Here is an 18,304-nt window from a genome sequence, read left to right on the forward strand (position 1 = left end):
CGTATGTATTCTCCAGATTGCAGCCTTTACACAGTAAAACTTCATCAGCACCTGTATAATCCCTTTTTATTTCTCCAGAGTAAGTGTAAGTCACAACTGTAAATGCTGAAAATACAGTGCTGAGAGAGACACAAGTAGTCTACAATGATAGAGAAACACTGACCACAGCAGTGTTCTGCTACCGGTGATATTGCTTCTGGTGATATTTATTTTGTAATTCAATACAGCCTGCCACTGAGAAACCCTGCATTGCTGTCTTTGAGGAGGCCTCCTGAATGTGTTTCAAACTCGGACAGAAAGGAGAATATGGAGTGTCCCACCGAAACATCTTCTTGAGAGTATCACACGGGAAGAGCATATTTTGGTTTCCCATTTAGAGATGTGTTTTACCCCACTGGGTTTTGTTGCTGCTGGAGTTACTTGCACTGTGTTTTGCAGAGCTATGCCTCAGTATTTTTGAATGTTGAAGAAAGGCAGCTTGGCCTATTTTTAAGGATGGTTTCTCTTTAAGTATTCTTTTCTTATAAGCCATTGTTTTAGAGCAAGGAGATTTCTAAATGTGCATTCGTTTAGGGAATATCTAAAGTTGCGTGAGAGATTGCCATAGCTCACACTCTCTTGTAAATCACCATTGAACAGTAGTAACCCAAAGAATGAACTGAAAACATGTCTGGTTTCAATTGTAAGGCAACAGACTTGCCAAAGGCTGTGATTGATTCGGAGACCACCCTTTGGTAAAGCAATGCTCTACTGGCCAGATTACCTTAAAAATCTCTGGGGTTGTGTTGTGCTCATGATGTTATGAATTGGCAACCAGAGTGGGCGCTCTGGCTACTGGCTGCCCGCCAGAAGGTCCGAGCTGTGTCCTTGACAGCGTTCACTCCCAGGAGAGCCACTGCAGAGGGGAGAACTTGCTACCTTGACTCTGGCTTTCTCTCCATGGGAAAGCAATCCTTTCAGGCAGTTCTCAAGCGAGAAAGAGCAGCTGTACGTTATTTCCAGACTCCTTTGTGGACATTTACCAAATGAGTATCGGTTAAAGGCTGGTACTGCTACACTAGCTGTTGGCTGGTTATGGGCAGCATTTTATTTGAGAAGATAATGTTTGCGTTTAAAATTTTTTTTTATACTTTGCTTTTCCTCTCTGGCAGTGTACTGTTCAGGTAAAATTATCTTCAGGACAGCAAACACCTCTGTACTGTGTAAGTCCTATTCTAAAATAATGAAATGATTCACATATTTTCAGCTTTCAACACCAAATGCTTCTGGTAATAGAGAAACCTTCTTGTATCTCTTCTGTTTGGAAGGGTAGTCCAACTAATCATGTCTATGTGATATCTATATGATAAAAGATAGCAGAACACACACGAAATTTCCAAAGATTACATCTACGTTGGAATCTCCTTGCTATATCATAGCCTGTATATTAGCTCCACATAAATAAAATCTGAATTAATAGGACGTGCCAAAGAGCTAGGGAGGCTGTGATCTTAGAAGAGTGCAGGAACTGATCAGAATCTGCGTACTTCATGCGGCCGCAATTTTACAATTTAAAAGGACTGATTTCCTAAGCCATACTCTGTCATGGTTAAAAGAAACAAAACCGAAGTGCACATGACTGATTAGTTTATATCCGAGCTGGGGCTGGAATGCTCTGAAAGAGGAAAAACTGAAGCCTTCAAAGTAAACCTTCCAGTGTTGCATAGCACTGGGTTATACGCTGTCACACTCTGTGGTGCTCAAAGGAGAGCAAAGAAGCAGGGTCTAGGGAATTAACGCCAGATTCTTAAAAGCATGTGGATCCTTAAATTTAGTATAGTGTGTGGAAATCAGTTAGTTAATCTGACTGAAATTGTAAATATACTTCCCTAATCCAGTAAACTGTAAAGGCCTGGTTTCTCCTACTCAAATTTGTTTCCAAATAAGGGGTACAGGTACCCTCAACTCCATCTTCTGTCAGTGAAAAGGGCAGGCTAGGGAACCATTTGTCCCACCCGAGACCTGGATTGCCCTGGGGTATCCATTTCTCTGGTGACTAAAGAGGAACCTAAAACCTCTGGTGCAATGGAACTAGCTGGCTGCCACGCTGATGTAAGAGCAATTGCTTAGGGCATGTCTAAAGTAACGTTTCTTCCATCAGGGGATCTGTGCAATATCAAGTTCAGGTGCTCTGCTTGTCTGAAATGACGTAGCGCCACTCAGGCTGATGGAGATTTGTATCGGCTGCAAATCTAGTCTCTGACCAGAATCACACTCTCAAAAACTGTTCTTTGAAAATCGCTTCACGTATCCTCTCTGCCACATTCTGCGTAGCTCACTGCCATGCAAGAATGAACTGTTTGATTTTTAGATCTAGACACACTCGCACAATGAGAATCTCGTAGTCTTTTGTCCCTTTCTGAAAAGACACTATGGAGACTGTGATTTATTTTGTACGGTATCAGCTGCACACAGAAGTTGTTTCTTGTGGACTCAAGGGAGAGGGATGATACCTTTTATGACTGAAATAGATACAGATCAGATGAAATTAAAGTACACCAGAAAAGTCAAAATGAGACCACAGAAAACCTTAAGGAGGATAAGGAATCCTATACCCGGGTCTGCTCTTAGTGACATTTTGTCTCTAAGTTTTTAACACGTTTCACCTGTATTCAACCTGCTACTGGAGCAGCTAATCCACCTTCCAGGTCATAGCCTCACTAACTGTGTTTCTGAAGTTTCAAAAAGGCCACAGCGAATCTTCTACAAGGGATCTGCTCATCTGTTAACTGCCTTGTATTATCAGTCCTTATCTATTTTTCAGAGAATGTCAGCAACTCTTGCTGACCCTTTGTGGACTCCCTGCTCCTTAGTTTTGTTCCTCTGCAGCGGATTTCTGTGATGTCATCCATGAACAAGTAGATTCAATTCCCTTACAAACCACCAAATGCCCTTGAAAAGAAAGGGGACTTTTTTCAGTGCATTAATAGCTCACACTGGAGCAAGAACCTTCCAAGTTGTTAAGACGCAGCAGACTAACATTAATGAAAGTTTGTTGAAAATTCATATAAAATCTCTTAAAAAACAACAAAAATCTTGGGCTATTAGTCCCAAACAACTGTGGGTTCATTAAATGTAACAGAGGATTTGACTGTGACTTTTCGACTGTATGGTCATATTTTTAATTTTAGCTTTACAAAAAGTGTGCAAACCTGTCCGCTCCGTTTACAGGGATTTTTTTTTTTTCTCTATAATTAAATGTTGTGGCTTCTCAGCAACTCGTATTTGTTACAACTTCAACTTCAGCAGATTCCTTTCTTTAGAGGCTTCCTGTACAATTCTATCTGACCTTTAGCTAAAGACCAATCTCTTCAGGCTATATATTTTTTTCTAGTTGCTTTGGCAGCTTCTTAAGATATGTTTCACTGTAGATTAATGAGCTACACATGGCTGATGGGACTGTTAGAAATTTACAACAGGAAAAACTCACCGACGTGAAATCATGTAGGGGACAGTTTCTACCACCATTACTCATGTGGAATAGTACCCTTCTCTGTTAGGCATCCTGCTGATTGAACATGATGAGGGTGAAGGTTTCTGGCTCACAATGTATATAAGAAAATGCTGCCAGATGGCTTTAATTTGAGCCAGATTGTGAACCCCCTACTCGAATTGGGGAACAGTTATTCTACTGGGACTGCTCAAGTAACTGTTTGCAATCTGGCTTTCTGAAAATAAACCAGGGGACGAGTCATTGCTGGATTCAGTGACCCGTTTAGCAGACACCTGCTTCAAGATTATGCTAACTACTGGTTTAAAGTGATTTTTTTGCTCCAGAGGAGTGCTAGCTTTAACAAGGCTTCTGCAACTCACCTAGACCCTTCAGTGCCTGCGCCTAACCTGTGGCACACCCCAAAGACCTGCATCCTCCAGGCAGCTGTATAGGATTGGCCTGGAGTGGCCACCGGTCTGCGGCTCATCCCAAGTAAATGATGCTTTTGTGGAAGGGGATGGCACATTCCCAAATTTCTCCGTGACATGGATCAGGCTGAGGCTGGAGTAGGTACCTGGCCCCTCAAGCTGGGAAGTGCTCTTAGGTCTACCAGTTTGGGGGTAACTTCTGCTCTTGTAAGACAAGGGCGCTCTACTAATGCACATGACAAAGCTCTGTGTATCCCAGAGCAGCCTGAAAGAATATCTGAGAGTCCACCTTCACGTACGCCTGTCTCTGCAAGGGAAGTTGAAGCTGTTCTTGCACTGAGGTCACCGTTAATACAAATTACTTGGCAGTGGGAATGAAAGGCTATTCAAGCACCACTCACTGAAGCTACAGCACAGATTTAGAATTCTCTTTCCAGGGGACAAATAGGAGGGCAGTTCAACAGCCAAATCCACACAGCAAATGGATGCCTGCTCCTCCCATGGTGATTTCATTCCCAGGTTTAAATGTGAAAATTAGATTACAATATTATACATGAAAAGGAAAAATGGCTTTAAAAATACATCATTTAAGAAGGAAAAAAACTTTCATGGTTAAAGGAATATACTGTTTTACAGGAGAACATCCTTTCGTGGTGAAGTTTATAAATACTTAATGTCCCACAATCACCACACACTAAATGTTCTGTGAAGCACTCAAGTCCAAGCCAAAATTATGGCATAGTGCACCTTAGAAAGTAATAAATATTATTTTTTCTAGAGATGTTCAGAAGCCACAAGTGCAATCCATGTGTAAACATTTGCAAGGGAGATTTAAACTCAGGATTTTGAGTTGGCCAAGGAACAACTGCAAGAAGTTTAGAGAGGCTTTATGCACCATCTGTACTTCTCCAAACCTGGGGAACAAGTGGGCTGTACAGTGGGGGACTGCAGAAATCCTTGAGTACTTGCTCATAAAAGGCATGCAAAGTTGCTGTGTGCTTCCAGACCTGGCCTGGGACTTGCTCAAAGCCTGTCCATACCATTTTTCTTTGGGATGTGGAGTTTTTATCTGGTCAGCCTTACACACTAATAAAACTCTACATAAGTATACAGTATCATCGCTGGAGGAGGAGAGGAGAGGAAGTGAGACTTAAAGCTAAAATAATATTTACATAGTGCTTTCAGATCCTTGAACATGAGATACAATGCCCATACAAAACATAATTTGTACCTATCACTGGGCTTTGAATAATACAAAAAAATAAAACTACTGACAATTTGTATTCAGCCACAGAGAAAACTCAGAATCCAGTAAATTATCTAAATAGTGATTCTTATGCAAATAATTTACCCTTAACATTATAATATTTTATCAGAAAAGTTGATAAAATGTGTACAAAGAAAGAAAGATACCCTAAATGGTATGGTTCTTTCTTCCTGGTGAACAAAGTAGTTCATCAGCATTCTGAAATTCTCTGCAGAGATTACTTATTTGTCAGTATGTTTTCTCTCACGTGAAGAAGCCACGCATTGTCAGTAAAATACAGTGGGAAAGTAGAGGGGAAATAAGAAAAATATTTTTGTGAAACAGCCGCTGGTTTTCCAAAGCCAACATAAAATGTAATTTGTTTAGTGTGTAACAAAAACAAACAGTGGATTTAGATTCCTTCTTTCTGTGTCTGTCTTGTTTCTTCTTTGCGTATAGTTTTACAGAAATATGTTATTTAATTTTATATTGTACATGCAAAGAGGCTTTCAGCATAACCCATTTTAATTGGCCTTATCAAATGAAATCATGGTCATGCGAGTTTAAGAGACTCTGTTCAGCAAACATCTGCAAATGCTATTCAGAGCCACAGTATAAAATTTCCTTTGAGTTTCTTCTATAGATTTTATATTTAAATTTTTTATCCAGACTTCCATTTTTGAAAAAAATGAAAATAGCCGGTATGAACAATCCAATTCTACACAACTGTAGAATTTTGGTTTATAAACCAGGTATAAGGAGTATAAACATCTGTAAATTAATAGTCTTGTATTGCTTCATGAAGGGGACAGTAAGGGGACAGCGTAGAAGATTTACAACCTTGTAGTTTCCGCTCAAAATGTTGCAAAGTGCAGGTACATGGTTCAGTATATTCCTCATGTACATACAGCACAGAGTTATAACTCTGTGGAGATAAAGAGCTGGATTAAGATACCATAGTCCATCCTGGTACCCTCTGGCAGTGTAATTAGACAGTAAGACTCTCTGATACCACTGGGGTGCGAAACAGGTTATAGATTCAGGACCTGGTTCTTCGTCAATATATAAAGTTTACAATCATTCCAGATATACAGTTTATTTAAATATACGCGTCAGTATACATTGATATGTTACTGATTTATATACATCAATTATATACGTCCCTGAAAGCAGTCATGGAAGGGACTGGTAAGGATATAATTCAGCTAGAAATATATACAGTAATAATAATACAGTAGCGGTATTAAGGCTACAGAATGGAAACAAGGAAGTAAGGATTATTTTAAGTTCTTAAAGAAAGATTCTGATCCCAATTGGAAACCTTTTATGAATGCAAATTAATTATTTCATAAATGCTCTATTATTCAATGTTATTAGCAACCCTAGTATATGCATCCAGGATGCATTCTGTGTGCGCCAATACTCATGACTGCATGGTATAATCATAAGCAGTAATAAATAGGAAATACTTTAAATACTAAATTGGTCACCTCCACCAACATTTTTCTGAACGAAAAAAAAAATATTGATAGTGACAGAAACTTCTTTCTTAGGAGAGACCTAGACGACTTGCTGGCCAGTGCATGTTTTATGAAGTGATCCTGTATTGATGAATTCAAAAACAGAAACACAAGCTCCATCTATGCTGGTCTTTAATACCAGTTAAGGACAGCAAACGGGATTCATTTTAATGATGCTGTAACCATCCAAAATGTTTGGGTTTGTTAGAGCTATTGCCTAAAAAGGAAGCCTAGTTTAGACTTTTCCCTAAATTAAAACCCGGGTTATTTAGATGTGACTCTCAAATGGCATGGGCTAATCTAAAATAGTAAGTGATTTGCTCCTTCTACTAATTTAGAAACAGTTCAATCAAAATCAAAATTTTGCTCTATTTTAAGCTAAAAGTTAGAATGAAAATTGTGTTATCAGTTCTCTCACCACCCAAGATTCTGGGTAAGTATTCCGGCAAGACTTACATTTGGACTACTTATTAATACATAAACTTTTTATATAATACAAACATTGTACACTAAACCCCATCATTTCATATATGCTTACCATCTTGCGTGTTTTGACTGAGGATCTGAGAACGGAGCTCCTCCAGGCTAATTCCCAGGCATTTACAAATTTCCTCTGTGCTGTAAGGCTCAGGATGTAATACCTCCTCGACAATGGTCAGCATTTCCTCTAGGCTAACTCCTAGCTTGGTTTGCACATCATGGAGTCTCAACGTTTTTTTCCAGTCCAAGCCTTTTGACTTTGAGAGAAGCTAAAATTCAAAAAACAAAACAAAAGTATTTTGCCTTCTTGTTTAAAACTATTTAATTGTCCATAAGCACCTTTAAGACCCATTTGCTCTTTTCACTTCATAATTGGGAACCATTGGAAGTGACTTTCTATCAGCACACAGCAGATAATAATTGTATTTATTTATAAACGGTCTGTGAATGACAGATATTATTCCCTCAAACCAGGTATTATCTGTAAAAGCTCTCCTGGCATTATTTATGCAATATCAAATCAGTAATTTATACTTTTCCATGGATGTTTTTACTTCAAGCACTTATTAACCTTTTCCAATCACATTCAGACAATTGCCTATACAAATGCTATGATACTGTAACACTAAAAGTCCCTAAGAAGTCTGTTTCTATACTGTTGGAATTTGCTCTAACATTTGAAACTTTCTGACCTTTCCAATATGCTCCTGGAGTTTTCTGACGAACGTCTCAGGTTGTCATTAAAACCGTTGCTCATAATAGCCTTAAAAATACGCAAGTGGTCATAAGATTTGTGTGGGAGAATTAACCGTAACTTTTCTCAATCTCTAGAGTTTAAAGTAGATTTTAAGTACATTCTTTTAATATCCAATTTAAAGGAAGTTTTGAGCCTTACAGGAAGGTTACGATGGGTTAGTCAAAATCTGCTCTGTTCCTACATGATTGCTATGATGCTGATTAGTTATAGATACATCTGGTTTTCCCACTCCAGACAATGATGTCATGCTTTGTGTATCTTTGTGATGTTTTGGCAATTGACAGTAGTTACTTCAACACATGAAAATCCAAAAAGGAAATATGTCAAAGAGGCTGTTCTCAAGAAGGTTGCTACGTGTGCCGATGCTCTTATGTGCCTAATGAAAATGGTTGAGTAAAGCAGCTTTCCTCGTGTTTTCATAAGGTGGAATATTTTTAATGTTATGAATTATAGAACATTAAGTGGTCACTGTGGGATCCTACTGACATACGACCTTTCATTTCAACAGATTACTACAGACGAAGACACAGATTAGCAGGTACATACCAACGCCATTTTACTGTATTCATAAATACCTGACACACCTCCAATGCTGTACCATTTAAATGGAGAGTAAAGCTTCCAGTATGCCAGAACAGGCTGTATGTTTCCAGAGAGTTTAAACCAGTGCAGCCAGACCAGGGAATGAAATCCTTTTCCTATTCAAATCAATGTTAAACCCTCTCATCGACAGGGCCAAGATTTCACTCAGTGTGTTATGTTATTCTTTTCAATAAATGCTGGTTTTGAGTGAGATTGGTTTGAAATCATTTACGTCTCGATTCAGCAAAGCCATTTAACTTCCTGGGTTAAAAAATTAACGGGGCTTACATACACGTCTGAAAAGTATTTGCTTTGCTTTGTGCAAAGTTACAGCATGAAACCGGTTGTTTAAGCAGAACATCTGCCACCCAACTATCTGCTATAGATTCTCACTCTTCTCCTCTCCTCCAACAGTGCCTTTGCAGGAGCTTTTCCAGTTTTGCTTTACCACAGTATATAAAAATTAACTACTTTTGGTGCCATCTAGTGACTTGCTAAGATTTATGTGAGGCTTAGTAGAGCAGAACAAACAAAATCCAATCAAAATCCTAATCATATGACACTGTCGCCATCTAAACCACAGTTTTGTATGTTCAGTGGTAGAGAAAGAAGCAGTACTATCTGGTGGCTAATGCAGAAATCAGGGTGAGAAAATCTTCTTGTTAAAGAGTAATTAAGTCACTTCTGGCCTGCTTTTCAAAGGCTCTGAGTACCTAGAACTCCACAGCCTTTATGTTATTGTATTTTAGCTTACTTATTCATAAATTAGAATAACAGTTATTGCTTCATTTGTTTCACTTAAATACTCAATATCTCTTATGTTGGTGCGTGTTTGTGACGTGTTCTTAAATCTGCTTCAAGGTACTAAATGAATGGAAGTTTTTTCCTCATGCTTTAATCCTAATGTTTAGCATCGCCTAGAATTTATTACCAGAAGTTAAACAGAACTAAGAATTCTAAGAATTTACAGAAAATAATGTTCTATAAAGCAACAAAAGTTTTTCTACTTCCCTTTTTAAATAAATAATCCCCTGTCGAAATATGCCATGTGTATTGTCACATCTGTTCTCATTTCTATACTTCAAGGGAGATGCTGTATTTTAGATGAGCTAACTACGCTGGGGTTTTACAGGTCAAATGTTCCAAAAGGAAACTGACCCCATCCGGCCAGTGGGCAGGGCTTTGTTGGAAAGGTCTATACTGCTTCCAGCAAAGTTTCAGTTCTGACAGCACTGGGAAAAATGTTATGGGCAAATAGAAACGGTTTTTGAAAATAATCTAACTGCAGCAGCTCAAATTGTAATTTGGACAGAATTGGGGAAAAATCCTATCTATTTAATGTACAAAAGTAACCCCACTACTGATCCCACAGTTGGATATTTTCTTGATGATCTCTCACTAGATGGATTAAAGATGTGGACGTCATCCAGCTGGCTCTTAACTGCCAGGATATAGCATCTGTAGGCTTTATTATCCTTTACTGTTCAACACAGGCACACTGGAGAACTGTAAGTCACTGAGAGGAAAACCTACTTAGTAAATGATGGGACAAATATAAATAAAAGAAAAGTCTGACTAGGAGTAAATATAGGAATACCACTTTCTTACACTTTAGATTTCTATAATGTCATCTGAGCATCTTTCCACATTTAACAAACACTAGTTGATTAACTATATGGCGTTCCAGTTGCAGACATTCTTGGCACCACTTTATAGCTGACAGTGAAGTGAACCAGGGGAGGGCATGGCATTGACTAATGCTCACATTCATCCTGCGGCACCTACTGTGTGAGTTTTCTGAAGCATTAAGTACAAGTTAATTTCCTTTGGAATTGTAAGTGTTCTGCAGAACGTAAGCGTCTTTAAACATAGTGTTTAATGGAGTACACAAAAGCATTCAGAGGCTAGAACAAGAAAAGAGAAATAAAAAAAAAAAGCACAAGAATAACTGTCCAGAAGGGAAGAGAAAGGAGCAGAACCCAAGAAAGATAATTTTGTGAGGATGATCAAGAGCTTACTGGCTTTGACTGACATCAAAATGTTTTACGCTAATGCCATCAGGCATATGTTGTGTTGGCATCTTTACTTACAGGGAGCTTTCTGTGAACAGTATGAAATTCTAGAATGACCTAAAGCAGAAAAAGAAAGACAGGCCCATCCTAAGGGACTTACCAATGAGAATTTCTTTTAAAGCATTATTGTGAGGCCAAGCATGTTACTTCATAGTTCCATCAGCTTAATGGTGCTTAACAGACTACCCTGCTTCTGCTTACATACCTGCCCTCCTTCACCCCACTGTGACCTGTTACTAAAGACAGTCTTTTCCTGGCTCAACGTATTTTTTATAGTGCGTGCAACTTTCCATCTGGGTAGCGTATGTTTAAAAATAGACAGGTGTATGTTGTTAGTCTCCTTAACATCAAGCATCTGCTAAAGGTACCTTTTTAGAGGTTGCATCACAGCTAACAGGAATGTAAAGAAAAAATCTTTCCTTACCACCTTTTCAGTTTACTACACAGGACCAATAATTTAAAGCAATTTAGAAAACTGATTCAATTTACAAAATCTGTTATATGGAACAATACTTCAAAAGGTCTTACAACTTAGTGCACTTGTTGTAGTTTGCCTTTTAGAATAGTTCATCTGTGAAGGCTCTCCATTTCTTGTGAGAGAAAAAAAAAGCGCTTCCTAAAATACATACTTAGTCAATTAACTATCCTAAATTAGAGGTTTATCAGTTATACCCGAACCAACACACAGACAGGTCCTTATCCTGATTTTCTTAATGGCATAAGAATTTTTATTAACTGCAGTGACAGCAGCTTTAGCCATGGTCATTGGTGCTATTATTTTTACCACATCTTATATACACCTAAAATGCAGCTGTATTCTTTAGACTTGAGTTTAAAGCCCATTTAAAAAGTCATCTTAAGTTTAGATTCCGTCCTCGAAAAATATCTCAACACAGTATTTTATATTACATTTTGTCAGTATCTGATCATCCCTTCAATTTTTTTTTAAGCATTAACTACGGTAATTTTGCATAGAATTATGATGGCAACAGATGCTCAAAGTACTTCTGAGTATTGCTCAGATTTTGGCGAAATGTTTCGCAGCAAGGAGTTCCACACTGCAGTTTTCAAAACCTTTATCTAGACTTTAACCCAAATTCTGTTCTTTCACACAGCACACTGTGTTGGGTATAACTGCAGTAAATCTTTACGCTTACTCCTCACTTAATCTAATCAAAGAAAAATCCACTGTATTCCTGTAAAAAAAACCAAATCAAACCCTACATCTACATATTCCTAAACGTATAGTCTACAAAATCCAGAATCAAAGTGGAACTTAGATTTTTCATGTTCAAATTCCATACATTTTATAGATAAGTGCAAGCTGTAAACTGGCAGTACAACCTAAATGTTGGGTTTTGATTCAAGCCTGTTTTTAAACTTTACGCTGACATACATGCTGCTATTCAACATTTCCAATATTACTTCCAGGCCTCCAACTAGTAGCTTTGATGTCCTCTAAATCCTAGAAAATACACATCTATTGCCATATATACATATAAACATGTGACCACACTGGTTGCTTTCCATTATTTGTCATTATTCAGCTTTAATTAGAAACAGTCTATCTTATTAACTAGAGAATATTTTTTTGCAGAAAAATAGACTTATTTCCTCCATTGTAATAGAGTACAAAATAAATTGAATAGAACTAAATCACATAATCTTCTATATAAGGGCACAGTCCTTGCATTTCCATTAAACTCGGCAGGAGTTCTGTTTCTGCAGAGATGGAGATGTCTGGCTCTGGAAAGAAAAATGCTACTTAAAGTAGCACCTAGCCAGGTGTTAAAGACACGATCGGTCAGAAGTGGAAAAAAGCACATATTTAGATGAAGGTTTCATTAGAGTTTGACATAAGCCATGCGTTACCTTTGTAGCCAGACGACACTCCATTACCCTAATATTGTAATGAGAAGTTGCTGCTTTATTCATTTCAACACAACTGTTAGCAATAACAAACGCTGCTCCACTTGGAAGTCTAACATCAGTTGCCCTCAGAGGACTGAACTCTATCAACTTGGCCTATTGAAAGAAAAATGAATGGTTAGTTTTAATTTACTACTAGCTAACAGTGCACTTAGTTCTATAAATCAAATGTAAATTTGCATGTTTTTTCTCTTGAAAATCCAGGGACAGTTACGGAAAGAAAACTGACATGAAACAGCGAGAAAAGAGGTTTAACCTCATTGGCCAAGTTACACACACATTTCAAACCTTTCCCATGTAGCTGGATTTTAAAATGTTTCCATTAAGTCTTTGGTTTTTTTCAGCATTTCACAGAACTCCACCCAACCTATTTTTCTTGCCTGTTTAAGACAACAGTTTTTCTTTGATCTACAGAAAAGTACCAGGCCTGCCTGAAGCTGATGTGCGTGCCACTAGAAACAAGGGGCTTCACATTCCCTTCCACTCCACCAATGTCTATCTCCCCCTTCGTTTTCTGATTTTCCACTAAATCAGTAGTTACTGTCTCCTTCCTTCTGACATAGGAGGCTTCCCTGCCTCACAGATGCCTTACACAGGCTGCGTAAGATGTTCCCAACGTTTTGTGACCTTTACATGGAATAAGCTAGGCATCCATTAATTAAATAATTCAGGATGTAATGTAATCAAGAGATTAAATTCACATCTGGTTTTTCATTGGGATAAGATGTAAATCATGTGCCCTGCTTTGGCTTCTTAGAATAGACTGTAACTCTGCAAGCAGGGACGTCTTACTGGTTTTGGCATTGTTCACCCCTAGAGAGTTCCTTGAGCAGCTAGAGTGCTAAATAAACAATGACAAATCTGCTTGTACATTATGTACAGCATGTGTGTTACTCCCTGCCACTGAGATTCTGGACCACGTCACAAAATTACTATCAAGGCAGACAAGCTTGCTTACATTTAAATATACCCTTTAAGAACTGCTACATTAGATCAGAATGTATCACTAAGCTGGTCCAGTGTCCTGTTTCTGACAGCAGCCATAAATGGATAGTTAGAGGGAACATAAAAAAAGGACATATACAAAGCAACCTTTTTCTTGGGTGTATTTTTCCAGCTTCCCATAAGCAAAGAATACGGTGATTACACTTACACTGGAAGACACATCAGACTATTATGTTTAATCACTACAAATAGGCTAAAACTCTATCAGTGTATCCAATAAGGTCTTTTTTGAACCCTTTTTAAACTTTTGCCTTCCACAATGTACGGTATTTCTCAATTTAACAATGAATGTTTTGGAAAAAAAACAAACCAAACTTCCTTGTTTGTTTTTAACAAGCTGCTTGCTAATGTCATTGTGTTTCTATTAGTTCTTCGGTTACGAAAAACATTGAATTCTCAATTTACCTTCTCTTACACGTTCAGGGGTTTTACAGAGCTGCAAATATCACCCTCAAAGATACTTGTTCTCTAAGCTGAAAAGTTTTAAATTATTCAGTCAATGCTCATATAAAAAAATTGCTTTGATCAACCTCAGTGTCCTTTACTGTACTTTTCTTGTTCTAGTGTAATTTTTTTTTGAGATGGGAGGCCAGATACTGCATTCTGCTGCAAGTACTCTGAAGCAAGGATATTTTCTGGTTTGTTCAGAATTTCTTTTCTGATCTTTTCCAACATTTTCTTTGTCTTTTTGACTGCCACCTCTACATGTCAGAAAAGCCTCCACTTATATGATCACCTGTGTGTATGCCAGGAAAACATGATGCTTCCTTCAGCATTCATGGAGCTGTTTGTTTACTACTAACAGTATAAAGTGCGAAGAAAAGGTGTAGAGTAGGTACAGGTGATGTGAAATAAAATACATGTGCCTCATGTTGGATTTAAACGTTTGGTGTAACTCTAGGAAATACCTTATTCTCTGTATAAGCTCATCCAAGATATGGCCTTAAGGAACAAGAGCTGTAGAGATGTAACATCACAATTAAAAGTAAAGTAAAGGTTGTCATGAAATGCTACATTAATTTCAGTGTAAGTATTTTGACAGGTTTTAGGTTTGAACATTCACAGCCCTGTGCACCTTCTGGGACAGTGGGTGAACTCCACTGTAAATTCCACTGCAAGCACTCGGGCATAACTTGGCAGGTCCTGTTTATCATTGCTGGTCCACCTTCTGTCACCACGTTTAGGACAGCTAAATGCCTTCTACATCAGAATCCAGCCACAGAATTGTCTGGAATTAGCAAAACTAGGAAAAAAAAAATCTCCATTGTCTTTGTAACTGGACCTGGCAATACTTCCTAGAACTGTTTGGTTATAAGAAGTTTCAAGAAAGCATTTTTGTGATAATTATCCCATTTGCACTGAATACAAGGCATACCGACCATTCAGATTTCATTATATGGGAAACATTCTAAGTTCAGTGAAGAATTAGCCAAATAGTGCGGAACCTGGTGCTCTTCTGGAGTACATCTTTCCCCACATCTTTTCTTCTCTCATCTTGGCATTTCTCATTTTCATCATCTTATTCCTTCAAACTTGTCATACTCAATTATAGACAAGTTTACACATGTAATTCCTGTTTCATTCGCATACCAACAGTGCTTATACTGCTTACTAAGGTATTCCAGTTTCTTGTCTTTCTGCTAGATATGTAGGAAGATATTTTTGTTTACATAAATTAATGTTACATTGTTAGTTTAGATTACAAAGAACCACATACAGTTCCTTCTTCTGCCAGAAAAGAGATTGACTGGTCCATTCCTCCACCTTCTGTGCCAATATAACGTTCGCTCTTTGTGCAAATTTCTGCAAGTTCCACCTGAAAAAAACATTAACATGGGAACCTTCAATTAAGGTTAAAGATGATACTTTTATACTGCTTATACATAAACTACTGAGAAAACAAAGGAGATAATGATAGAGCTCTGAAAGCAGTCTCTCATACACCGAGTAAAGCTGGTATCAACCAGGATGGCCCCTTCTTCCTTTTGTTCTGAAGCAAAAAAAACCCCAACCATTCAGCCCCTACTGGACCCACTATAGCCAGATGCTTTTCAGAGTATCCTTGTTCAGATGCTTAAGTCTTGTAGCTGTCCTCCTCCCACCGTCCTCATTCACCTCACACCCCTCCATCCCAATAGCCAGTATTTTGCCGATTTATTAGTTGAATCCATCTCTATATGCATCTTAGTAGCTTACGGAAAAATGGCAAGTTGTTACTTGATACTATTTTAATGCACTGACTCCATAATCAGAAATTATGTATTGAACCAAACTCAGAAACCCCTTCTAACTGTAAATACTCTAATCAGTGGTGCTTGTCATTTCTCCTTGAGATACTGTACTCTGCTTACACTGTTTATCTGAACAAATTTGTAACTATATGTGAATTACATTCTTTTGTGACATTTTAGGCGTATCTTTGTGCATTCTGATACCTGCAGGTCAGAGGATATTATGGGAGAGTGGAATATCAATGTCATAACTGTCAAAAATAATAATTTACAGTAAAGCTTTCAGCCATCAGGCCAAGTCAAAACAAAACACAAGCTTCGGAGAATGGTCAAAGAACATAGACTAGCCAAAAAGAAGTAGGTCAAAAGGAAAGCATCTGTGTTGACCTACTATGGCCCATACCAGTTTGCTTTTCTAAGCACAGGAAAGATGGGAAAAGAACTTTAGCAAAGCTGCAGTCCGTTTTTCAGTCTGGTGGCAAAGTCGGACTCAGATTTCACACTAAGGATGTAGCATCACAGGACTGAAAAAAGCTCACCAGCAAGGCAGGGACATTAGCCAGCACACAGCTGTAAAAGGCAGCAGATAGAGGCAGTAAATCACCATCCTAAAAGAGAGGTATGCGCAGGGTGCCTGCCTGCTTGCTCGCTCAATTTCTGTAATGGCACCGCAGACAAAGTTGTAAAATTGGTGCTTAGATCAATGTAATCAGGCTGAACTGTTTGTAAATGCACTAACAACTGATTTAGTCAGCCAATAAGCCTTAGGCTGATAAGCAGAAGTTATCAAAAGAACATTAACAAAGTTACTCTAAAACTATGCAGACTGGATCTGTTTGAATCAAACACGCTAAATGACCACTCACAAGAAAAAGACCGTTAATGAGAGAACACAGAAAGTACAACCAGAAAAAAATACTCTCCTTTTCTGCACTGCCTTTCCTTTGTGTAGTTCAAAGATGAGCTGAAATAGAGATAATGCTTCTTTTATTTTTCTTGAGAAAGTATACGAACATCACGGTTTTGGTGTTCTTTCTTTTTAACAAAAGCCATCTCCGAGTGCCTGACTTTTGCTGAAGATCAGGTTAATCAAAATGCATTTTTTTCTCCCTTGTCCCACGACCACTCCAAGCAGTCCCATTTCCAGTTTGAACCTTAGAGCTCTTCATCCCATGAATGAAAGTTTAACATCCAGTCACCATGCATCCCTGCTCTGCTACAAGTTGGAAATAATTCTGAATGAAATGCTAATGAATGTAATGATGCTTTTTCCCCCCATTTAATGCTAAAATACTCAGTAACAGCTCCACAGAAAAGAAAGAACAAACCTCCACACACAGCAGTCTCTAGATGGTGACACTCCTTTCTACCTGTGAAGGCACACCTATTTACAAACATCTGTTGCTGGGATGTGGAAATGCCAGCATGTTTCAGTCAGCTCTGCTGAACCCGCCTTTCGCCCCTCTGACAACAGAGCAACACCACATCCCTGACTTTTGTAGCCACTGGCTGGAAACACCAGACCAGAGTTCATGAATATTACTCACAGCAGCAACAGAAACTTCTCTACACTGTCTGAAAAGACCGCGCCAGCACACGGGCCACGCACACTTAAATAGGAGCGGTGGCTGTGCAAACCTGGCCCAAAGTACAGCTCCTGAGGTACTCGCGATGTATACTCCACTCTTGGGCACAGCTGCCTGAGGTACTATTTCATCTGCAATTGCCAGAAAAAGCTTTGCAAAGTCAGAAATTAAGTATTTCACCCTTCACTTAGTCTGGCTGCATGTCATCTCCATATACACATCGGCTACCACTTGATTGCTTAAATCGTTTAGACTTTATGAGCCTGGGCTTATTAAATAAATATCAGGAGAAGTCTTGCAGAGGAGGAATGTTAACAATTAGGACAGTGCCACTCCCCTGTCCCTTTACATGGTCTGGTGAATTGTGCCTAGTTAAGCATTGGGCCTTGCTTCGTCCCAGCTCACCAGCTGTCCAGCTGCGTATGCTGGGCTAACAGCGCTGTTCGAGCTTGAGCAACTTTTGTTTTGAAACTCAGCAAGGATTGGCAGGACCACCAAGTAGTAACTGGCAAGGGTTGAGAAGAACCCTCTCCACAAGACAGCCCAAGGCATCCCTAAAACATTATTTGGTTTCTAATTTAAACAGGCCCTTGCTGACACAAGCTGGCCTTCTAATACTAGGATGAGAAGCATGTGAATGGAGAGGAAATCGTCATCTGTATAGCAAGCAGTTTCTACTTACTATTGAGACAAATGGGCAAATGTTTGCCTTTTTGCTAAAGTGAGTGAACGGGCAAAGTTCAGAGGAACTGAATTGTAGCACTGGAAACTAATGTGAAGACTAAACTGGAGAGCATATTTGATCCTTGGAAAAGGATGGTCATATGACTGAAACAGCGAACCCATCGTCAGGAGGTCTGGGCTCAATTTCTAGCTCCACATTAAGTTTCTTGTGATTCAGGGAAAGTCCCTTTAATTTATCATGGCTCCGTTTCCTCAATAAAATGAGGAGTATCTTCCCCCTCTTTGTAATTAGTAATTGCTACTTGGGATTCT

At 38.7% G+C, this 18,304-nt stretch overlaps 1 protein-coding gene across 1 annotated transcript in view; it reads right to left on the reverse strand.

Moving 5' to 3' along the window:
• Positions 1-18,304, reverse strand: part of GALK2 (galactokinase 2) — a 48,648-nt gene that overhangs the window by 9,045 nt on the left and 21,299 nt on the right. Inside the window, exons 6-8 of the mRNA XM_009886136.1 lie at positions 15,209-15,307; positions 12,430-12,582; positions 7,205-7,415 (exon numbers count right to left, since the gene is read on the reverse strand). Of these exons, the coding sequence (XP_009884438.1) occupies positions 7,205-7,415; positions 12,430-12,582; positions 15,209-15,307 (463 nt within the window). The remainder of the gene's footprint in view (positions 1-7,204; positions 7,416-12,429; positions 12,583-15,208; positions 15,308-18,304) is intronic.

This window comes from Charadrius vociferus, unplaced genomic scaffold (assembly GCF_000708025.1).
Source record: "Charadrius vociferus isolate BGI_N301 unplaced genomic scaffold, ASM70802v2 scaffold365, whole genome shotgun sequence".
Lineage (NCBI taxonomy): Eukaryota > Metazoa > Chordata > Aves > Charadriiformes > Charadriidae > Charadrius > Charadrius vociferus.